At 43.8% G+C, this 24,770-nt stretch overlaps 1 protein-coding gene across 2 annotated transcripts in view; it reads left to right on the top strand.

Moving 5' to 3' along the window:
* Nucleotides 1–24,770, top strand: part of RCL1 (RNA terminal phosphate cyclase like 1) — a 194,802-nt gene that overhangs the window by 47,760 nt on the left and 122,272 nt on the right. The window contains exons 7-9 of one of the 2 annotated variants that reach the window (XM_019965997.2): nt 1,612–1,768; nt 5,526–5,629; nt 16,697–17,468. In XM_019965997.2, the coding sequence (XP_019821556.2) occupies nt 1,612–1,768; nt 5,526–5,629; nt 16,697–16,847 (412 nt within the window). In that variant the 3' untranslated portion in view covers nt 16,848–17,468. Of the gene's footprint in view, nt 1–1,611; nt 1,769–5,525; nt 5,630–16,696; nt 17,469–24,770 lie in introns of those variants that run through there. The other variant, XM_070794583.1, reaches the window with a different exon arrangement.

The raw sequence follows: 24,770 nt of genomic DNA, 5'->3' as shown, positions 1-24,770 counted from the left end.
GCCACTACCTCTGCTGATGAGTTGGGTACCCCCTTCCCTTCTCCTGGTCAAGTGAGTCATAGGCAACTTGAGATTGTGCTTTAAATGTCCCATGATGATGCTGGGAAGTACAGTGTTAGATTGTTGAGTGTGACTCAGAGTGCCCTGGAACCTGTGTTCTCACTGCTCCCTGTCCCCTTGGCAGGTGTTATTAACCTTTGGCTGTATAGACGATCAATTTTTTTTTTTTTTAAAGAAATTAAGGACCAACCAGTATAGTTAGCCCCTGTCGTGAGCTCATATAGTACATTATTAATTTTACATGTAGTTTTTCTGAAACAAATATTTTGGCTAGTTTTGTGCTAGATGCATAGAAGGTGCTTCATGAACATGTATGTTGAATTGTGTTAAAGGAGGCAGGGCTGTATCATGCTTGCATGTGGAGTGTACTGCTGGGAGCTGGATATAGCTAACCCTGGAACAACGCTTGGATTAGGAGTGCTGAACTTCCCTGTACTCGAAACCAGCGGTCAGCTCTCCATCTTTGGTTCCTCTGTATCCGGGGTTCGTATTTAGTGAAAAAAGGTCTGTGTCACTGGACCTGAGCAGTTCAAACCTGTGTTATTTAAGGGTCAGTTATATTTGTTTGAAAGGCACTGAGCAAGGTAGACATGAGGTGTCACGTCTAGAAGTTTTGTGGGGAGATGCTTGTGTTTATTATTGTCAGCTGATTTTGTTTTACATCAAACTGGTTGTCACTAAGCCTCATGAGGGCAGGGGCCCGTGTGTGCCCCAGTTCCTGGGTATGTGGAAACTTTCTCCTAAATGTTTTTTGTGTGCATGAGTGCACGAGGCATTTGTGGTCCTGGACTGGTAAGGGTGTTAGGTTCTGGCTGCTGGTGGTCAAAACACCTGGGCGAGAACATGATACTTACTGGCTTCTGGATTCTATTCATTGAATTCTGAGTTAGCGACGTCCCGTGGGGACAAAAGCATAAAGGTGTACCTTCTCTAGGCCCGTTCTCCTTGGGTGGTCTTTGCCATCACGGGGCAACAACTTGCTGTGTCTCAAGAAGAGCTATAATCAGGTGGTCTCCAGGCTGCTTACATTTCTGGGGTGGTTGAGTGAGGGCCAAGGAAGTGGAGAACTTGTGTGGTCTTTGGCTTCTGGAAGACCATGTTTGAAATGCATATCAATCTTCTTTCTGGCTGTGTGGACTTGATGCTCGTTGCTGGATTTGTCCATTTCCTCAGTTGTAAGGTGGGATGGTAATATTTACTCTGCAGAGTCATGTCAAGCCCCTAGCTCAGAAACTGGCTGAGAGTAGAACTCAATATCTGGTAGCTGTTAGGGTGGCTGTACATGTGGAGTGTTACAAACTCTCACAGTGTACGGTGTGGGCGAAGGGAGGGCTGAAAGGCAAAGCAGTGCAGATTCTCATCACCTTTGGTTTTGCCATGTTGTGCCCTCACTGAGTCATGTGTATTTCCAGTGTGAGCTGGTAGGATCTCTAGTAAGGCCTGATATAACCAGACAGAGTGCCATCAAAAGGATGTTTGTCTTCTCTTTTGACTGGTGAATGCAAACCCTGCTTCATACACTACTCAGTGTCTGTGCCTTTGAACCTCCAGGTCTCCGGGCTTTGGGCTGTCCCTGGTTGCTGAGACCACCAATGGCACTTTTCTCAGTGCTGAGCTGGCTTCCAACCCCCAGGGCCAGGGCGCAGCGATGCTGCCCGAAGACCTTGGCAGGAACTGTGCCAGGCTGCTGCTTGAAGAGATCTACCGGGTATGTCCTCAACTTCTGCAGGTCTGGGAGAGGAGCACCTGGAAGCAGTTCCCATGTATCTTCATTAGCAACTTTCTTTCTCTTTGAAGGGCTTCAGTCAAGGAGTTAACCTCTTCCTACCCTTTAGACAGTTCAGCATTAACTAGCTTAGTGGGTTAGCTAACTAGTCAGTGAGCAGAGACTCAGCCCCATTGGTTTGATACAAACAGCAGGTAAGTTTTAACGATTGGGAGGGCAGAGAACTAGAACAGAGTCATGCATGAGGGAGGAGATGAAAAATGAAGCAAGTTAGGCAGTGACTGGCCAACTGAAGGGCACGCACTGCCCTCCCCAGAGCAGGGACCTTCTCTCAGCCCCCCAGTCGTTGCCATGGCATGGGTGAGGGCTCGTTCTTCTCAGATTTTTCAAGAAAAACTGGAAAGCTGGATTTGTATGTGACAGTTAATTCAGATAAAAAACAGTGTAGTAGGGTCAACTTTGCACAGCGTTCGGGAGCATTGACGACTGTCTAAGGAAGGCAGGCCTGTGTCAGAGCACAGTAGGGGCTTGGGAAGATGAGACAAAGAAAAAGTGACGACAGGATGCTGAAGACAAGCCTGTACCACCGGTCATTTTGCTTAGACATTCATCTGCGCTCCTGTCTCTTTCCAGTGGACCTGGGGGAAGTGGATGTATCTCATTACGGAACAGCCCAGTGGGAACCCACAGGCACAGTTGGAATGTGGGTTTTAAATCTCCATAAATGGCAGATTATAAGCCTCAGGGTGAAAGCACAGTCTACCAGTCCCCAAGACATGCAATCTGGATTAGGTTATTATTTTTTTTCTTTACTCTAGTTAAATTCTACTTTAAACCATTTAATTGTGGCTGGACTGCATTTTTTTTGTTTGTTTTAAATCATTAAGAAAACTTCTTTTGTGTGGGTCTGTGATCTTTAATTGCTAAAAAGGATGAAGATGCTTCTTGTTTTTATAATAATTCTTTGTAAGTCTGTGATGTGACATGGTTTAAATAAGGAATAAAAATCCATCTCCTTTGGTACCATTTATTTTTACTAAAGTTTTAATCCTCTGATCTAATTCCTCTTGTTCCATTTATGTCTCATCAGTTACCAAGCCCTCTTGATTTCATTCCAGACTTTCTGGAACTACCCTAGCCTATCCATCTCTCTGGCACCATCTACTACCCTCTTCCCTTCCACACCAACCTCCTCTGATTAGATGTACTGGCTTTCCCTTCTTGCAGAGAGCAAATCCTTTCCACATTCTCTCCAACATCGTCTTCAGTCTAAATCTCCCCCTAAACAGTGATCTGATCTTGTTACTCCTGTGCTCAGAGATCTTCACCACCTTCTCACTTTCCCAGGATAAAATCAAAACCCTTGACCCAGTGAGAAAAGCCCTGCCTCAGCCTCCCTCCTCCGCCTTGTCCCTGCAGTTTCGTATAGTTCTCCTCAGAGGGCACTCAGTCACTTTCAGGCTGGCCTCCTGGCTGTTCCTCACTGGCCCTGGGTCATATTTTCCCCCATCCTCCTGTTCTTCTTCCCTCTCCAAATCCTGCTCATCACTCCAGGGCCAGCTCAAATCCCCACCTCCACAAAGCCTCTCTCTGATGCTGGGCGAGTGACTACCCCTACCCCATCACCTTGGCAGTCCTGGTGCCCTCAACAGCATAGCTTCATCTTCACCTTGAACTCTTACTGGTTCCTGCTCATATCTCATCTTTATAGTGAGATTGAAGCTACTTGGCACAAGGATTGTATCTTCTGCTTTTGGAGTGGCCCCACCATTCCCTCCATGGTGTCCTGTACACAGACCCTAATATATTTATTGCAGTGAAGTGTTGGTTCAGCACGTAATAAAAATCAGTTGAGGAACTTCCCTAGTAGCCTAGTGGATAAGAATCTGCCTGCCAATGCAGGGGACACGGGTTCGATCCCTGGTCCAGGAAGAACCCACATGCCTCAGAATAACTAAGCCCATGTGCCACAACTACTGAGCCTGTGCTCTAGAAACTGTGCTCCTCAACAAGAGAAGCCACTCCGATGAGAAGCCCTCACACCGCAAGGAAGAGAAGCCCCTGCTAGCTGCAACTATAGAAAGCCTGCACAAACGCCAGTGAAGACACAGTGCCACCAAAAATAAATAAATTAATAAAATAAATAAAAATCAGTTGAGAATGGCAGAACAGCACTACAGTGATAGGAAGCAGAGACGAAAGAGAACAGTTTTAATTTTATGAAATGGAGTGAATTCTGTAAAAAAGAAATAGTGTTGTTGGTTCATATATTCTCCATGGGGTCAGGTTTTCCTTTTAGATGGAAATATATGTGCTATATAACTCTTGTTCTAAAATTTGCTAAAGAAGGTAAATATTGTCCTTTATCAACTCAGGTAGATTTAAGAAGAGCAGATTTTCATAAAGCCTGGCTGGAGGATCCACTTCCTGGTTTTCTTACTCCATTGTAGGAAGTTTTAACGGCAGAGAATGAGTGTCTGCATCTGGGAACTGACTTACTTCCTACCCTGCACACATTGAAAAAGGAGAGAGATGTGCTCACATAAGCAGCAGTAGGCGACCACCTAACCTGTTCAAAGTCTGGGAGATTCTAGCCCTGAACGGTGATGTGTCATGGTTAAAAACTAGATTTCTTGTGATGTGTGCAAAATATGTTGATGTCATCCTGCTTTCGCTATTTACAATGCAAGTTTAAATTGTTTTTGGAACTTCCCTGCCTAAGGGAAGTGGTCCAGTGGCTAAGACTGCATCCTCCCAACACAAGGGGCCAGGTTCAATCCCTGGTCAGAGAACTAGAGCCATGTGCTGCAACTAAGAGTCTGCATGCCGCAACCAAGGATCCCGCATGCTGCAACTAAGACCCAGTGCAGCCAAATAAATGAGTAAATGTAGCTAGCTAACTGACTAAATAAATTGTTTTAAATAAAGTTATCCCAGAAAGAATGATCTGAAATAAAGACATTGTTTAAAGCACAAATGGAAACAGCAGGAATGCACACATCAAGTGTAAGAATGGCTAAAGTGGTTGAGAAATTCAAGAATGAAAAAAGAAAGGCAACCAAAGCAGTTATACTTCAGGAGAAATTTTTGAAAAGAATTCTGTTCTGCTTCTTGATTTGGAGGAACAGGGAAAATGAAAGATCATGCATAAATAGTAAGAGTGGAGGGATTGCATTTGGGAGGTTCTCCAGTTCTAAGGCACACAGGAAGAGCTGAAGAGGGGAATCTAATGGGACATGGCATGGAGTTTCTGAATGTAATTAAATAAGTGTTTCAGGTAAGACCCTTGAAAGGGAATGGTCCTTTCATGTCAGATTAGCTGTGGTGTTCTCTGAAAGATATTAATAAGTAAAAATGTCATTCACTTAACCCATGTTAATTACCTGTGCAAAAATGATTATGCCTTTTTGCTTATATGTCCTGCTGTGGGTTTAATTACGAAGGGAAAGTTTTATTTTTCCTTAGATATACTTCAGTAAACTTCAATGTCTATTGATTCTGATAGTCTCAACTCATACAATTATTTTGATTAACTGTTAGTTTAACCCCCTACAGTTGTTAATATGAGGATAACTCTTTAAAAAACCCTTACTCAGTTTTATTATTGTTTGAACTTTGCAGTCTGCTCTTCTGTGTGTCTGCTCTGGGCATCTGTGTCTTTTTTTTCCTCCCTCTATTTGATTGGTTTTCCATTATCTGATTGGTACAATATTAATCTTTATAGTGTTTTTATTTACAGGGTGGATGCGTGGACTCCACCAACCAGAGCCTGGCTCTATTACTCATGACCCTTGGACAGCAGGATGTTTCCAAAGTCCTGCTCGGACCACTCTCTCCCTACACGTGAGTTGTTTTCTTTCAGCTTCCTTATATTGTCCACTTCTGTTCCCTGATAGCTCAGTTCGGAAAGAATCTGCCTGCAATGTGGGAGACCTCGGTTCTATTCCTGGGTCAGGAAGATCCCCCTGGAGAAGGGATAGGCTACCCACTCCAGTATTCTTAGGCTTCCCTTGTGGCTCAGCTGGTAAAGAATCCTCCTGCAATGTGGGAGATCTGGATTCAGTCCCTGGGTTGGGAAGATCCCCTGGAGAAGGGAAAGGCTACCCACTCCAGTATTCTGGTCTGGAGAATTCCATGGACAGTCCATGGGGTCACAAAGAGTCAGACATGACTGAGTGACTTTCACTTCACTTTGTCCTCCAGTTGCACGAAACCTTCAAAGTGTTATACTGAACACTGTCCTGTGGACACCTGATTGTACTAATTCATAAATGAGCTGGAGGTTGTCGTTTTCATCTGGTGTCTCAAGGATTCGGCCTTCTTTTCTTTCCTGCAGTTTCTTCCTGTCCATCTGTCGCTCCCATGTCCTTAAAGCTGCGTGATATGTGTTTGACAGTTCTGTCTGTGCTTTAGACCTTATTTCGATTTTGGAGGTGTACTATTATATATATAGCTTGGGTGTTATTGTTAGTTTTTAAAAATTCCTCTTTTCTCTAGTCATAGGAAAAAGGACTGCCTTTTTGTCCGAAAGACAAAGTTCATAGTAACACCACTGGACTAGGAGGGAAATGCAGAAGTGAGTTTGAGGCCAAGGGGTTGTTATCAGAAGTTGACTGCTGGGTTTTAAAGTAGGCATTCTCCAAAAAGAGCAGATCCTCAGAAGACTTGAATCTAAACAGCACAGTGAAAAAGCATTACTGAAAGTAAGTGAGGTTGCTGTGAACAGCCCCTTTGAGCACTGATATCTCTGTACATGTGTCTGTGTGCTTAAAGATTGTTCTGTAGCCACCTATGGGTGGGTAGCTTGGGAGGAGTGTGCCTTGGGTGCAAGGGAATATTCAGGTAGATATGAGACTGAACTGTCCTTTTTCGGTTATCATGGTACCGATGCTGTATATCTGAAAGGTACAGTACTGTGATAACTGAAGAATGGTGGTGCCATCACATTGAGAAAGGCTGGGCACTGCAGAGGGGCTGGCACACCACTGGACCATGGTGTTATGGGCAGAGACCACGGTATTCTTCTGGAGGCTTTTTTTTTTCCTGTAAGTTGATGGTGGAAGGCTCTCCGAAACAAGGAAATGGAAGAGAATACATTCTGTTAGCAGTGTGGAAAGACAGATAAGCAGGAAACTGATGAGGACCACATTATCTCCTGATAACTTGTGTAAAGTAAATGTTTCACAGGACAGGAAATCTGAAATTGACTAATCCTAAATGACAAGCTGACATGAGGAATCAACATTGCTGAGAGAGACTTTACAGTTAGCACAGCACCCTAAGTGCAGAGATTGGCTTTCCGGTGAGGGTTTGCTGGAAGTGACTGGCGGCTGTGTGACCACCACAGCCCACTCCAGCTTCTTAGCCAGTCTCATCGCTGCTGCTTTCCCAGCCTTGGTTTCGGGGCCTGGCCGCTCACCCAGCCTCAGACAGTGTCTAGAAATGTGTGTGGTCGTGGGGCATGGGTTTTGGCAGAACATTATGTGAAAAATGGAATGTATATTTTTATTTTTCCTTGACACTTTTTTTTTTCTCTCTCTTTTAGAGTTTTGTTTTTTTTTCAGTTTGCTACAGAGCCTTGTATAGTCTTTTTAAGTCAGCAAACTCTGTGGAGATGGTGAAGATGTGACTGGACATTTTTTAAAGTTCCTGTGTCCTTGACACACTCCCTCACTAAACATTAATTGCAGTGTCTTGTCTTCCAGAAACCTTGCCTAAAATTACACATCTCCTGGAAAACAAAGTAGTCTGCTCTGAATGGAGCTTTACAGAAGTAGGACAAATTGCAAAATTTTGTGTTTTGAGCCTTGGGGCTGGAGCTCGCAGGACATGTTCCTCTGGGTTACCCACCTCCCAGGGCTTCCTGCAAGAGGGGTGGCCAGGGGCTTGGAAAGGGCAGCCTCTCATCTTTCAGTAAACTAGCACGAGGTGGTGGTGGGAGGGGGTCTCTTTTTGAAAACTGTTTCTGTTTGGGACCCTTCTTCCCTTAATCATCATGGAAAGCTCCAGAAGCCCAAAGTGATGCAGGGCAAAGGTGGGAAGAAATACATGAGCTGCAGGGCAGACAAAGTTATCATCACCTGTTTACATACAGGCATTACATACATTACGTTAATGGTGAAAAGGATAGAATCCGCTGTCAGGTAGATGGCGGTGAGGGGACAGCTTATCCCAGTTGGATTCAGGAACTTTGGAGACCAAACTATCACACTTATTTTTATGTGCGGTTAAAATAATAAAAATCTGCTTTCTGTAACCTCAGATTTCTAAAGAAAACCAGAAGCAAGATCCTCCTTGGTTTAAAGAAATGTATTTCTTCTGGCAGTTTGCACATTTTGATTTGTATAAATAACTTTAAAAATGTATTTACAGAGCACTGGGATCAGGCAGGATAGTTTTTTTCCAGCAGTGTTGCTTTCAAAAACCCTTTCTGGAAAATAAGGGTCCCTTGTTTTTCTCCTTTCATCTTCTCTCTTATTGCAGGATGTGACTGGTAATGATTTTCTGTGTTACTTGAGAAAGTAAGTCAATATGTGTGAAATTCTCTGGGAAAGCCAGAGATTTTTTTTTCCCCCCAGTAGAATGAAATATTATTGGATGACATGGTGGTAATGTGGAGAATCTTATTTCTTTTCCGTTTGTGGAGTTCTGGGTGATTTACAATTGGTAATGATGATTCTACGTTCCCTTCAAAAAGCTTAGTTTTACAGTTTAGGGACAGTTTGTACTTCATTTAAAATTATGGTTATATAGCAATGAGCGTCTTAATTAGCGCTTGCAGAAACCGTTTATGATCGGAAACTGCAGTGACCACAGCTCTCTGTGTTCTTCCAGTGCACTGGTATTGGAGCCCAGCCTATCTGGATTTCACTTCTACCTATACTTTGCAGCACTGGGAGACCATGGACAAGGTCCTTAGCATCTCTGAGCCTCAGTCTCATCCATAGAGAAAGTCATTGGTCCTGAAGTCATGGGCTTGTGGAGGTGGAGTGAGGCTTTTAGACGAGATTGGGCACTTAGCGCTCCAAACAGCATGCCTGGTGAAGCTCCATCAGTGCTCAACGCACAGGGAAGTCCAGTCTCCAGTTTAGGTTATTTTGAACATAAGGAGGAGTTACTTTGGGTGATCTCAGGCCTGAAGTCAGCTGTAAATTGTCTATCTCTAGATCTGTGTCCACTGATTTTTTAAAATTTATGACTTAGCTTCCTTCAGTCACATTAATAAACAGATTACACATATTTTACTTACTGTTCCCAAGAATTCTGTAAGTTTATTTAACAACATTTATAGTGTTCACTGTTGGCCAGGTGTTGTTTTAAGTGCTTTACAAATACGAACTCATTCAGGTTTCATGATAATCCCACAAGGGTTTAGATAAAGACAGGTACTGTTGCACACTCTATTTTACAAGTGAGGAGATTGAGACACAGAGAGGTCGAGTCACATGCCCAGGGTCACTCACACAGTCAGCAACTGAGGTTTTTGACCTCTGACGTCCTGTCCCTGACCCACTGTGCTCTTCAGTAGAGCATATAACATACATGTTACTGAACTCCAGGTACCTCCCTGCCTGAGCAAGTATGCCATGCTGTATCTTCTCAAAGTCCTTGTTTCAAATTGTCATAAAATAATTTCCTTCTGTCTTTCTTTGGAAGTCTAAAGTAAACCATGTCACTTTGTTTTATTCCAGTTTTAATAACTGACATCTTTATACTATTTTTGAAGTGCTGGGGAGTGAGAGCCCAGTGTCCTTGTCAGACGCTGACTGATGGGGGTCGTTGGCTCACCCAGCATGTAGCACAGCAACGTGAGGATCAAGGCGAGTGATGCGCAAGAGTACTGAGAGCTGCTGGTCGAGCCTGCTGCTCTTTGGGTTCGTTGCCTAACTGCTCTCTAGGAGCCAGCACAACACATGCCGCTGTATTTACATCTGGGGAGTGGTTTAAATGCTGCAAAGCCCTGCCAGCTTACTATGCTCTTTGAGCCGCAGAACACATTTGGAATATGGTAAAAACAAGTGATATCCTTACTTTTCAGATGAAAAAGAGGTCAGTCACCTGCTTATAGTTAATTCTTGGCTGAACTTGGCCTGGGGCCCCTGTCTCATGAGAGTGCAGCCTGCCTGGCTCTCTTGTTTCCTGTTGCCTTATAATGGAGTTTAATAACTTAATTCCTGGAGCAGAGGTCAGTGGGGCTTTGGGAAAGTTGCTCTTTGGCAGAAGAAGTACCACCAATACATCTAAAAGCTGCCGTGTAGTGACTTCAGGGGGCCCCATTGAGCAGATTCTCTTCCTACCCCCAGATCTTCCATCCCCTCAGCTTGCAGATCAACTCCTTAGACCCCAAAGGTAGGTGATTCCAGTGTCTGAGTGGCTTGGTGGAGCAGGAGGCAGGACCCTCTGGCATGGTTTGGTCTGTGGAGCTGCCAGAGGGAGCTCATTGTGACTCCTCTCACTGCCATGCTCTAGCAGGCTCTAGAGGGGGACCTGCTAAGAAGGGCTGTATTTTAAGGGGCAGTGCCAGGCAACCTGACAAGTTCCAGGCAATTGGGATCAAATGGGCAGATGACAGTGAGCCCAGTGGCCTTCACCTGTTGACCAGTAGTGGTGGTGGGAACAACCTGCTCTTGGAAAATACCCAGGAAAAATTACCTCTGTGCTCTAGGAGTCTCTGAAACCTGCTTGTCAGATGGACTGGAGGCATTCACAAAAAGTCGGTTGTTTATATATATATATATAAATCACTTTGTTCTGGGGTGGGGGAAGCTCACTCTGGATACTTGTCTGAGTCAGGATTTAAATTCTCTGCACAGGAGTTGCATAGTCCCAGTTGCCTGAGATGGCTAATTTGAGAAGCTGCCAGTCACACCATGTGGGGGGTTATCTGTAGAGGAGCAGGGCTGTCCTCCGTATCCCCTAGGTGCCTCTTCTGCCTGGCTCTGTAGCTGGGGTGTATATTTAGGAGGTGTGGGTCTATTGTATGGTGTTTGGAAGAGAAGGAAAGGGGAGTGGTGCCTTAAGAGCCAACATGTGGCTATGGCCGTGCTGAGCTGTGGGGCTGTGGAGGAGGATGTGGACACTCCCTGAACGTGACTTTGTTCAATTGCATGTAGAGGTGGGTGAATTTATTCTGTTTGATTTTCTTAATGAGATTGTTAGGATTCCATATCGTCTGAGGTTATTTCTCATAGCAAAAAAAAGCTATATTTGCTTTTTGCTATCCCAAGCAGCAAGAGACTTAGGGATAATGAGGCTGGAGGGGAAGGGGATCATAAGACATACTTTCATCCAGCCCTTACACAGTCTTCTTCAGACTGGCTGGAGGGTTGGCAGAACATTATGTAAGAAGTGGAACCAACTTTGCTTTTTCTAACACTTCCAAAGGCTACAAATACCCCATGCAACTATGCAGGCCTGCACACTCAAGCCTGTGTTTCTGCCCTCCTTCTCCAAGAGATCAGAAGCAGGCTGTGGCCTCTTAGGAATTCTGCCAGATGAGGAGGGTGTCTGGTTTTTCTAGCACAGTTGAGCAATTCAGGTGGAAGAATGAAGTAGCCTGGGGAGGCTTTCGGGCCTGTGTTCGAACCGAGGCAGCAGCAGGAGAGAACAGGCTGTTTGCTGCTTAGAATGCAGACGAGTGGGTGAGATGGCTGGCTTTTTCTTCATTACTGCCAGCTGGAAGCTTTGCCCACAGATGTGGACTATTTATCTGTGGCTTTGATGTGTTTGTTTTCTTTTTTCCCTAGGGCAGCGTTGAGGAGGTTGTAAGGCTGGGACATAGAACAACAATCTGAAAATTTCAGTTGGTTAGTAAAATGGGAAAGCCAGCAGGGGAAGAATAGACTCCCCTTAATTGCTCAGAATGTTGAAGTCATTTCTCAAAAGTATCCCTGAACCCTAACTCCCGGTTTCTGTTGGTTACCCCATTCCTGAGTGCCTTATATAGTGCCTGGCAGGTATAATGGGTTAAGGTCATTGCCATGGAGATGCTTATATAATTTGCCAAGAGGGGGCAAGGGGCAATTGTGAGACAGCTATACATGAACATTTCATGCGACTCCATAAGCAGAGCCAAGAATGCTGTGGAAACCTGGAGGGGTCATAGGCTAGAGAAGGCTTTGTAGATTAGGCAGCAAATAGGATGTTACTTTAAAGATGGAAATGAAATAGCACGATTCAAGGTGGAAGAGAGAGCAAAGGAGTGAGGAGTTATTCTATGACTGTGCATTCATCACCCTGCTCTCCAGGGTGGTTACTGTTTCATCTCTTAACCCCGTCTCAAGCAGAGAGGATATGCAATTGTTCAGGCTTACTTTTCCTCTTTTTGCCTTTCCCTCTTTTGTCTAGATTAATGAGGACAGAGGGGTAGGAGATGGTGGAAAATACAATAGACTTTAGATTTAGCTTGTAATACCATGTGAGGATGGGAGCCAAGGATCAGTTCTTTTTTTTTCTTAACTTCACAAAATTTTAACCAGCTTTCAGTTCAGTTCAGTTTAGTCGCTCAGTTGTGTCCGACTCTTTGTGACCCCATGAACCACAGCACGCCAGGCCTCCCTGTTCATCACCAACTCCCAGAATCCACCCAAACCCATGTCCATTGAGTCGACGATGCCATCCAACCATCTTGTCCTCTGTCGTCCCCGTCTCCTCCTGCCCTCAATCTTTCCCAGCATCAGGGTCTTTTCCAGAGTCAGCTCTTCACATCAGGTGGCCAAAGTATTGGAGTTTCAGCTTCAACATCAGTCCTTCCAGTGAACACCCAGGACTGATCTCCTTTAAGTTGGACTGCTAGGATCTCCTTGCCATCCATGGGACTCTCAAAAGTCTTCTCCAACACCACAGTTCAAAAGCATCAATTCTTTGGTGCTCAGCTTTCTTTATAGTCCAACTCTCACATCCATACATGACCACTGGAAAAACCATAGCCTTGACTAGATGGACCTTTGTTGACAAAGTAATGTCTCTGCTTTTTAATATGCTATCTAGGTGGGTCATAACTTTCCTTCCAAGGATTAAGTGTCTTTTAATTTCATGGCTGCAATCACCATCTGCAGTGATTTTGGAGCCCAGAAAAATAGTCAGCCACTGTTTCCACTGTTTCCCCATCTATTTGCCATGAAATGATGGGACCAGATGCCATGGTCTTAGTTTTCTGAATGTTGAGCTTTAAGCCAACTTTTTCACTCTCCTCTTTCACTTTCATCAAGAGGCTTTTTAGTTCTTCTTCACTTTCTGCCATAAGGGTGGTGTCATCTGCACATCTGAGGTTTTTGATATTTCTCCTGGCAATCTTGATTCCAGCTTGTGCTTCTTCCAGCCCAGCGTTTCTCATGATGTATTCTGCATGTAAGTTAAAGAAGCAGGGTGACAATATACAGCCTTGATGTACTCCTTTTCCTATTTGGAACCAGTCTGTTGTTCCATGTCCAGTTCTAACTGTTGCTTCCTGACCTGCATACAGGTTTCTCAAGAGGCAGGTCAGGTGGTCTGGTATGCCCTTCTCTTTCAGAATTTTCCATAGTTTATTGTGATCCACACAGTCAAAGGCTTTGGCATAGTCAATAAAGCAGAAATAGATGTTTTTTTGGAACTCTATAGCTTTTTTGATGATCCAGTAGATGTTGATGATTTGGCCTTTTCTAAAACCAGCTTGAACATCTTGGTTTACGGTTCATGTATTGCTGAAGCCTGGCTTGAAAAATTTTGAGCATTACTTTACTAGCATGTGAGATGAGTGCAAGTGTGCAGTAGTTTCAGCATTCTTTGGCACTGCCTTTCTTTGGGATTGGAATGAAAATTGACCTTTTCCAGTCTTGTAACCAGCTTTATTGAGATATAATTCACATACCACACAGCTTATTTAAAATGTACAATTTAGTGGGGTTTTAGTTTATTCACAGAGACATATAAATGTAACTACAGTCTAATTTTAGAACATTTTCACCACCCCAGAAAGAAACTCTTGCCTATTTACAGTTATTCCCAATTCCTCTCATCCCACCTCTGCAGCCCCAGGCAACTCCTAATCTGCTTTCTGCTGCTGTAATAGATTTGCTTGTTCTGTCCAGTTTATAGAGACATAAACAATATGTGATTCTTTGTGACTGGCTTGTTTCACTGAACAAAATGTTTTCAAGGTTCATCCATATTATCACATATATCAATACTTCATTCCTTTTTATGGCTGAGTAAGGAGAAGGCAATGGCACCCTACTCCAGTACTCTTGCCTGGAAAATCCCATGGACAGAGGAGCCTGGTAGGCTGCAGTCCATGGGGTCGCTAGGAGTCGGACACGACTGAGCGACTTCACTTTCACTTTTCACTTTCCTGCATTGGAGAAGGAAATGGCAACCCACTCCAGTGTTCTTGCCTGGAGAATCCCAGGGACTGGGGAGCCTGGTGGGCTGCTGTCTATGGGGTTGCACAGAGTCGGACATGACTAAAGTGACTTACATAGCATAGCAATATTCCATAAACCACAATTTGTTTGTGTATTCATCAGTTAATAGGCATTTAGGTTGTTTGTACTTTTTGACTGTTATGAATTAATGCTGTGTACAAGTTTTTGTCTGGATATGTTTTCATTTTTCTTGTGTATATACCTGAGTGGAACTGCAGGATTATATGGTAATTGACTCCTTGTTTCACATTTTGAGAAACTGCCAGACTGTTTTCCACAGTGGTGGTACCATTTTACATATCTATTAGCAGTGTTTGAGAGTTCAGTTTCTTCATATCCTCACACATACTTTTCTTATTACCTTATTTTTTTTCAGGCTTTCTGTTGGTTTGTGAAGTGGTATGTCATTGTGATTTTTATTTGTGTTCCTGTAATAACTAATGATGTTGAGTTTCACATGCTTAATGCTGTATGCATATCTTCTTTAGAGAAATTTTTATTCCGATCCTTTGCTCATTTTAAAATTAGGTTATTTGGTTTTTTATTATTGAGTTGTAAGAGTTCTTTATATGTTCTAGACACCAGACCCTTATGAACTAAATGATTTTCAAATATTTTCTCCCTTTCTGGACATTGTCTTTCTACTTTTTTAATAATGTCCAGACAAGATTTTAATGTTGATGAAGTTCAGTATGTACCTGTTTTTTCTTTTATTACTCTGCTTTTGATTCTGTATCTAAGAAATCATTGCTTAACCCAAGATTATAAAGATATTCACCTATGTTTTATTCTGTGAGTTTCGTAGCTTTAGCTCTTGCATGCAGGTCTTTGATCTGTTTTGAGTGAATTTTTGTGTGTGATATGAGGAAAGGGCCTAGCTTCATTTTTCTGTGTGTGAAGTTGTTACAACACCATTAATTGAGATTATTCTTTCCTCATTGAATTACCTTGGCACCTTTTAGAAAATTAGTTGACCATAAATGTGTGGGCTCATTTCTTGACTCTCAGTTCTGTTCCATTGGTCCTACACGTCAGGATCAGTATTTTGAAAGCTCCTGGGGTGATTCCATGTACGTTCTGGGTGGCAAGCGTTTGGACAGTTTGATTAGGAGACAGCACAATGCAAGGTTGCTGAAGTACTTCATGAAAGACGTGCTGATTGTGTGTTCCTTAACTAAACCTGTGTTTCCCAAATTGGACTGGTAAGAGTCACTCAGGGATGAGGAATTACTTGGGGAGACAAGGCCTGGTAAATGGTGGAGGGGAACATGTGGCCTGTATTTCTGGGCTCTCCAACATGGACATTTTCTCTTCACCAATTGCCAGTTGATTGAAACCTTCAGGGAGTTGCTTGTTTAGTGAACTATGGTCAGTCCTATGATCAGTCTGCTGGAGTGATGCTGGATCTGCTGGGCCAGACTAGTAGAAGACTGCATACCTGAACCATGGTCCTTCTACAGAATTGTTGCTCCCACAGTATTCTTGGGGTGAAGCCATCACTCTGTCTTGAGGGAGATGACAAGAGAGAGCTCCTTGGAACTCCATGTTTACTGTGAGCCCTTCTCTGGTCACCTTATTTATTGCCTTCTGCCATATATAGGGCTTCCCTGGTGGCTCAGCGGGTAAAGAATCTGCCCACAATGGGTGAGACCCGGGTTTGATCCCTGGGTTGGGAAGGTCCCCTGGAGAAGGGAATAGCTACCCATTCCAGTATTCTTGCCGAGAGAATTCCATGGACAGAGGAGCCTGGCGGGCTACAGGCCATGAAGTTGCAAAGAGTTGGACATGATTGAGAGACTAACATTTTCACTTTTTCTGCCATATACACACAAATATTTTATACCTACATTTCCTTCTCATCTGCCTTGTTTACTTAAATTTCTGATTATGGAGAAAGAATATATATATATATTTCAAGGATATTTATGTTGTCTGCTCTACTGGCCTGAAAGCTTCATGAGAAAAGGGAGTTTTGGTTGACAGCAATGTCTCTAGCACCAAGGACAGTGCCTGGCACATAGTAGGCACTCTGTAAATATTTGTTGAATGAATGAAGGGCCTGTTGAGATCAAACAGTGGAGAGGGCAGCTTCTCTCTTTCAGCATCAGCAGCAGTCACTCTGCTTGGTTTTAGCTTCATGATACTGTGAATCATCAAAGCATGTGTTTCTCTGTATGAACCACTTGAAGATTAATGCCATATTCATGTCCAACCTAATGTGCTTGTAGGACTAACCTCCATACTTTTCATTTATTTACTGAGTTTGTCTAGTATGCATCTCTGCAAGCTGTCTAAAATCATCTTTGGAATCTAGCAGGCTGTAAATAAATGCTATTTAATCGGCTTTGATGAGAATTTCCTAATTTCAATCTTTGCTCCTGATCCAGGAAATTCAGTTCTAGGTTGGCAGAGGAGGACAATTTTTGTAAAATCGAATTCCTCTTTAATTTCTCCCTCCTTTTTTTACCCCCTCCCTTTTTTTTTAATTTTAATTTTTATTTTTTAGGATAGAATTTTTGCGGCATTTGAAGAGCTTTTTCCAGATTATGTTTAAAATCGAAACCAAACCATGTGGTGAAGAACTCAAGGGAGGGGATAAAGTGCTGATGACTTGTGTTGGCATTGGCTTCTCCAACCTTAGCAAGACCCTCAAGTGACATTGTCAGAAGATGAAAGGCCCAAAGGCTTCTAGACAACGCAGAAGCTGCCAAGGAACCAAAGGGACCAGATTCATCCAGGACTTTCCAACTTCCCGTTTGAAAACAATCAGGATATCCGAACAAAAAATGTCTCTCTACCTGTGGTTTTCAGCCATTTCTCCGGGGCAGACATTCCTCAGGAGGCCCAGTCACAACGGGAGCTCCCTCGGCTTACCTGGATGAAGAGTGTGCCTTCGGGACACAGTTGTACTGCTGCAGCATCACAGCTGCGTTTTAGCACTACTTCCTGAGCCCACATCCTCGGGCTTCCGCTGTATGGCTATTTTCTAGACCTTTGGAGTTTGTTACAGTTGCTTCTGCAAGGACTGACCCTCCTGAATCTTGGTTTCTGTGTCGGGATTAAATGAGATACTATGAATTGGAAGCCCTTTATGAATAATGTCATGTAATGCAAATGTCAGAAATTGGTGTGTTAGACTATTTTATCCCTTGTCTTATGAATGGACTACTATCTTGGAGATACACTGCTCCCCATCTGGTTCATTGTATGTGGATTTTGGGGGAATGAATGCCTAGGGACTGCAAGAATCCAACTAAAGTTATTGAATATTTTCCATATCTCGGGTGTGCTATGCATGTTCTCATTTAATTCTCCCAATAGCCCAGTGATGTAGATTTGATTATCCCCACAAGAGAAATTCAAAAAGGATATTTTGTTCCTTTTGAAATTTGATAATATAGAGATATTAGCTCTCCTGATTTCAAGATCTAAGTATCAGAGTCTAGAGTTTTATGCTACTTGCAAGCTAGTAAGTTAGATTATTACTGTTTCACGGATGCTAGCAGAAAACATGAAAATCTCATGTCATAGACAAAAAGCTTTATTACTCAGAGCACAGGAAGCAGCATGAGCTTCACTGGTTTCTTTCTCCAAGTCCCACAAGATGTGGAGGGTCTGCAGGTATGCCATGCACACCAGTGGTTTGCATCACAGGCAAGGAACATGCACATGTGGGAACTCCACCTCTTACAAGCTTGCTCTTTGTTCCAGATAGGGACATTACTTCACCCCTCAAGATTGCTTGCTGTGAACACGTGATAGGAAAGGGCCAGGATAAAAGCCTCCCCAGTGGGAATGTGCAGGAACACTCAGGACTTGTGGCGATTGTACCTGCTGCTAGTAGAGGCTACAAGTGGTGTGTATGGGGGTTCAGAGTTATCAGTGGTAGGGGAAATATCTGATTTTTCTATTAGGATTCCAAATGATATTGTCTACCTAGGGTGGACTTTTGAGGTAAGGCATGGTCTTTACCTCCCCAGGTCTCTCAGTACACTTTTCTTTTCTCAGTAAAAGGGGTCCCGAGGAAGTTTGTGCTCTTGTGTCTGGGGGTGTGGGAGGATGTGGAGTGGGGAGCTAACACCGACAGGTCAGGCCATTGTGAACTGTGGTTGTCAACTTACTGAGAGCTCTACATGCTGTATTAGATTTCTGTTGCTGCATAACCAGTTACCACAAACTTAGGAGCCTAAAGTAGTACCATTTATCATCCACAATTCTGTAGGTCAGAGGTCCTGGTCTGTGCTTGGATTCTCTGGTTATGGCTTCACAAGGCTAATGTCAAGGTGCTGGGCTCCGGGCAGGAATACATTTCCAACCATATTTGGATTGTTGGCAGAATTGTTGGACTGGAGTTCCTGTTTCTGGCTGGCTGTCAGCTGCAGGCAACTCTCAGCTTATAAGTAGAGGCTGCCTGCATTCCTTATAACTTGACTCCCTCCATCTTCAAGCCAGCGATGATGCATTGAATCCTTCTCATGCTTTGAATCTGACTTCTTGTGATAACGTATCTTAAGTCATCTGGTCACAGCAGTACCTAGGTTAGTGTTTGAATAGCCGGGGCCAGGACTCTTAGACATCTGAAAATTTTGCCTACCACACATCAGTTCAGTCACTCAGTCGTGTCTGACTCTTTGCAACCCATGGACTGCAGCATGCCAGGCTTCCCTGTCATGCTCCTTCCTGATGCTTGCTCAAATTCATGTCCATCGAGTCAGTGATGCCATCCAACCATCTCATCCTCTGTTATCTCCTTCTCCTCCTGCCTTCAATCTTTCCCAGCGTAAGGGTCTTTTCCAATGAGTTAGTTCTTCACATCAGATGGCCAAAGTATTGGAGTTTCAGCTTCAGCATCAGTCCTTTCAATGAATATTCAGTACTGATTTCCTTTTGGATGGAAAAGGATGCTCAGCTTTCATTATAGTCCAACTCTCACATCCATACGTGACTACTGGAAAAACCATAGCTTTGACTAGATGGACCTTTGTTGGCAAAGTAATTTTATTTAATGCTGCTGATGTTCAAACCCAGATCCACCCATGCTCAGATATAGAAGTAAGGAACCAAATGGCTTTGGCTGTGTCCAGTAGGAACTTTCTGTCCCTTGGGACAAGATTGGGAAATGGGTCCTGTTGGTCAGTTTAGGGTGACATGTAGACACCAGGCAGATCATTACAGCTAGTATAAGGGATGCGAGCTTCCATCTGCTGTCAACACGAAAGTGTCTGGTGGTCTCCAGCCCTCTGACTGGTACAGCTGCTTCTGGAGTGGTAGTAGTGATGCTGTAGGCAATAGGAAGACACATTAAATATTAATATTTATTTAAGCAGCCTGCTGCCAGCTCCTTCTCAGGTGCCTGAGAGAAGCAACAGCTCTCCTTGGGCAGAGGTTACTGGTACTTCTTAGTGACATTCCACTTCTGCAGTCTCTGCCTTGTTCTTAGCTTAGCTCCTGGTTGGTGCAGCTACCCCTAGTATAGTTTGATGGGAGATTCCAGCACTTTGAGCTTAGCTTTCTATCTTGACCCCTTTACTTCCCTCTGTTGACAGAAACAGACCAGTCTGAATTCAATAAGACTAGTAATTTTTTTTTTTTTTTAAGGCATATACACATTTTAGGGATCGTGACAGAATCATGGCCTTGCCTTCCTATCATGTTCCAAGCCTTGCTTCTGTCTTCTACCATCCTTCTCTGTTACATTCTGGGTGAACACCAGCCAGCCTCCTTCCATCATGATTATTTACCATATTCAACAAGACAGATGGGGGGGGAAGCTAGGGTGTTGCAACATGATGTGCGGATGGGGAAAGAGCAGGAGGCACTGCTGAAATCCAGATTGCCCTCAGAGGGCAGCCGAACCTTGTGGTTTGTTTGTTTATCTTTTCTGATAAAAAGTGGTGAAGGACATCGTTGATTACAGACCCAAGCAAAAAGCCCCAAAGCTTAGGTTGCACTGTGGTGCCTGTCCTCTCACTGTCACTCTATAGTGAAAAATGGTGAGGTCGCCATCCCGCTGGGTCTTCTGTGTTGGGAGGCTCCTGGGTAAGGCCAGTGCTGACACTTAGTTTCGAGGTGGCCAAGTGGAAGAGAGAAGGGTGTGAAAAGGCAGGGAAGAAAGTAGATGATTGGAGTAGAGGAGGCCTAAGGAAGTGGACAAAATCGTAGGTAGATGGAGAAAAGGAAACACCAGGGAACTAAGGGATTACTTTAATTTTGGCTGTGCCTGAGGCCAGGGGTGGGATTCAACTGGTGAGGTGAGGGGACCAAAGCAGGGTGCAGAAGTGGATTTTTCCAGGGTATTGGTTATGGTGGGTGGATTAGAATGTGGGGCCTCATTGACTTTACCTGTTGGTGCTTTTTTGGAGACGTGAATGTGCTGGTAGGTGATTATAACAGTCTGTGATGGATAAAAAAGCAGCATCACAGGCCTTGCACCCAGCCTGGACCTCTGCTGTTCCTCATCTGACTACAGAGTGGAGAAGTAACTTGCACTCAATCAGAGTTTCCATGTTTAGACCACCCTGGCCTGTTCTTTAGAAGTGACCAGTAGTTACGAGGAATGTCAAGCAGGCAAGTGCAGTTTTTCTGTACTCTAGTTGACTAGATCTAGGAAGCCATTTGAGTGGGAAGCCAAGCCACATCACTCCTTTACCCAAGCAAATAGGGCTGTCATATTTGTCAGGAGCAGACTAGGTCCAGGGCTCCTCTAATCCATGTCTTTCATTTGGCCCTTAATAGTTAGATAGCCTGACTCCATGCCTGAGGCACTGGCCTTTGGTAGCATCTGTAGATGGACTGGGGCAGAGCTTTTGGCACATGGGCCACTTCCTGTCTTCCTGGTTCTTCTGATACTGGTGGTTCTAGATGTGGATCCTGCTCTGCTAATACCCTTGTGTTAAGTCTACAGGGGTGGGGATGCTGATCTTGGGAGGTAAGAGGCCCAGCTTGCTTTCTGCCCCATTTCAGCTACTGACCAGCTGTGATGGCATAAGTATTTCACTTCTGCACACTTGGATTGCTTTTGGGAAATCAGGGTGGATATATGAGGCCTTGTACCCAGCCTGGACCTCTGCTCTTCCTCACCTGACTCCAGAGTAGGGGAGAAGTAATTTGCACTCCATCAGAGTTTCCTGGTTTGGGTGCCCCCAAAACCAGAAAGATGACCTTCATTGCCTCCTCCATGCCACTCCCATCCTCATAACATCAAGATGTTTTACACTCTTTATTCCTGTGTTTTTCCCCCCATTCCCAACCCTCTTAAAGAGCTTTACATCTAAAAATTTCAGGTTGATTAGTTTGCTAATAATTTCTACTGTGATTTGTGAAATCATGTATTCAAACTGATGAAGGTAGGTGAATTTCTAGAAATCAGAGACTGACTTAAATGAAGTAGCCCAACAATGACGCATTTGGCAGCTTCATGTGTCTACTCTGTGAATACCCTGTCACCACACGGTCCTGAGGGTGGTGGACCTGCTGTTGAACTCACTGGGGGCCATTTGGATAACTGGTCTCCTCTTGGGAGTGGATGCTGCCCCAAAGGAAGAGGAACGTTCGAGGCAGGTGCCTATTCCTGGTGCATCTTGGATGGTAGGACTCCTGAAGATATCACTTTAGTCTTTAAGGGAAGATATTGGTGGGACCATATATTTTGAAATGGTGCCTGGCTTGTTGCTCAGAGGGGTCCAATTTCAGGTCATGACAACTGACCTGAGGTTGTTTTAAATGCTGAGTACATTTGGCTCCCCATACTTCTCAAATTCTCCTCTCTCTGTCAATGCTCTGTTTCCACGTCTCTGCTGTTTTACCTGTTAGGCAATTAAAGGCATTGTGTCTAATATCTGTAAGCTTTGAAGAATCAGTGGGAAGGCTTACCGAAAAAAAAAAAATATATATATTGCCTTCAAGTTAGGCAAAGAAAAAGAGCAAAAATAAATATCCACAAAATGAAACATTTCCAAATTTAAAATGTTGAAAACAATATAAATGCGTTTGTTTCTTCACATATATTCCCAGGCACACACAATAATTGCAAGGAATTATTGCCAGTCATATATTAAATGGCCAATTGTTTGGCCAACCAAACAGTTTAAAAGGCAAAATTATAAGGAGCCTTTCAGAAATTTGCCACATGGCTGTATTTTAACATGTGTGGTTTGGTGACACTGTCATAAGAAGCCTAGAAAGTAAAACCATGTAAGTCCTCCCCCCTCACCGAGCCACCGCTGTAACGTTAGAGCCTCAGCATCTCCGGAGGGACTCCCCCAGCCTATGGGGCATCCCCAACTACAGGTTCTCATACACCCCTGGGTTCCTTCTTCACACGTCACACCCTCAGTTATTGGTTAATTCTCTGTGTTAACCTGTTTTGATGTGAAGTAGGTTGATCTTTTACAATTTGGTGTGGTTGTGGTTTTAAAGTGTTTTTTTGAAAGACTATATTAAAAAAAGATGAATTCAATCATTTGTGAGGAAAGCTTTTGGCTTCTTGAGTTTCAGTAGAGCACTGTGGAAGTAACAGGCTTAGGAATGAGACTGTGTTTACATCTTATTAAATAGCTGAGTCTGTAGCCACATGGCATTGGGCAGATCCTCTACCTCATCTGTAAAATGGAAAATAGCTGCTGTCCACCCTCGTACTGACAGGACATATTAAATGGTTATGTGTTAAATGCTTAGGGTTCTTTTTAGCTGTTAAACCCCTGATGAGGATTCAAAGCAGTCTTTTACCTAACAGGTTCATGGCTCCATGGGTCATAGGGTTTATCTTTATATCTGATACTTGGATGGACTCAGCCAGAAGACCAGAGGCAAGATGTGGCACCTGTACATGGGTTGGGGTCACACTGCCCCATGACACGCTATAGAGTTAAAAAGAGTGCCTACAGGCATCTCTGTGAAGTTCACCATGTTCTAGCAGGACCCACCTGGTCAGGGTGAAGTAAGCAGGCAGGCTGCCTCAGGGCTCAGCACTGCTCAGCTACTGTGTGCACCAAACCAAATGAAGAGCTCCAGTGTCATCATGCCAAAGTGTTACAAGACTACCATGTAAGCAACTGTATGTCATCAGAACTCCGCTGTCTCCCTTCTCCCAGTATTGCTTTGTGTTTCTTCTCCATCAGGCAATCTCTTTAACATTCAGTTCTTAGCAATCTTGTGGTCAGAGAGATTCTACCCATTATTTAAATAAAAAAAAAAAAATCCTCCAGAATTGTGTCTCCCTCTGGTTGACTCCAAAATGACCAGATCTGGGTCCTATTCTCAACCCTGGAGTGGTAAGGATGTCAGCCAAACTACCAAACTGTGTAGTTTGAGAGGAACAGGTAAAGTGGTTCCTGAAGGAAAATCTGAATGCTTTTACAAAGAGAAAAGACACTGGGAAGGCAGAAATAACAGTTATCTACTATAGACTGCATTACCTAGTTCCCTGAATACTCTTGGGAGGATATCTTACATTACTGTTTGCCCACCGCCATCTTTCACCATCCAAAATCTTCCAGGATCATGGTATAGAATAGAGTGGACGGAACTTCCCTGGTGGTCCAGTGGTTAAGAATCTGCCTGCCAATGCAGGGGTCACAAGTTTGATTCCTGGTCTGGGAAGATTCCACATCCCACGGGACAACTAAGCCCATGCTTCGCAACTACTGAGCCCATGCACCCTAGAGCCTATGCTCTGCAACAGGAGAACCCACCGCAATGAGAAGCCCATGCACTGCAACTAGAGAGTAGCCCCCACAACTAGAGAAAGCCCTCGCACAGCAATGAAGATTCAGCACAGCCATAAATAAATAAAAAGAATTGAGTGGGCAAGAATGAATTCACTTCAACAGGTGCTTCCTGACAAAAAGCAAGACTTTTGTACCTGGAAGGCCAAAGTTAATATGAACACTGGGCAAAAGTTTATCATTTTAGCTAGTGGTATTCTTGGGCTGGAAGGAGGAGTATACCAGGATGATAACACAGAGGGAGGAGAACTGGCGGTGGGAACACCATGTGGGCTGTGGGCAGGAGGAAGGTTAGGGGGCCAGCTTGAAGAAAGGCGGATATGCAATATCCATTGGTGCTTTCCATCGTGGTTCTGTCTTTTTCCACCTCTGGAAAGACAAATTCAGAAGTGGGGAGGAAAATCAGGGCTTTTTTCCATTGCCAGGAATACAAGAATTAAAATGATAATGACAGTGATGTAAAAAGCTATCCCTAGAAGAGCACTGAAGACATATATAAGTGATGACAGGAATTAGGATGGGGACATGATGGGTATTCCTCTTATTTCCAAATAACTTGCACGATTTTGTTTTTATAGTTATATACCTGTTTCTGTGTGTATATACGTTTACTTATATTAAGAATCTCAGGTGCAACTCCCATCATTTTTCATGAGCTGCAAGGCAAATAAAAGATCAAGCATCCCCTTTGTCCTACTCCTCTGCACCTTCCCTTAAAACACACAGACACACACAAGCAACTTACTTATGATATGGCTGGGGCCTGTGGAAGGAAGTGCCGTAGATGGAGAGGAATCCAAGGCCTGCTCATGAAACTGCCTAAGTGGCTTCCCTCTACCCTTGCCTCTCTTCAGG

This window comes from Bos indicus, chromosome 8 (assembly GCF_029378745.1).
Source record: "Bos indicus isolate NIAB-ARS_2022 breed Sahiwal x Tharparkar chromosome 8, NIAB-ARS_B.indTharparkar_mat_pri_1.0, whole genome shotgun sequence".
Lineage (NCBI taxonomy): Eukaryota > Metazoa > Chordata > Mammalia > Artiodactyla > Bovidae > Bos > Bos indicus.
The sequence above is the reverse complement of the archived record's forward strand: the minus strand, read 5'-3'. Positions and strand labels throughout refer to the sequence as shown.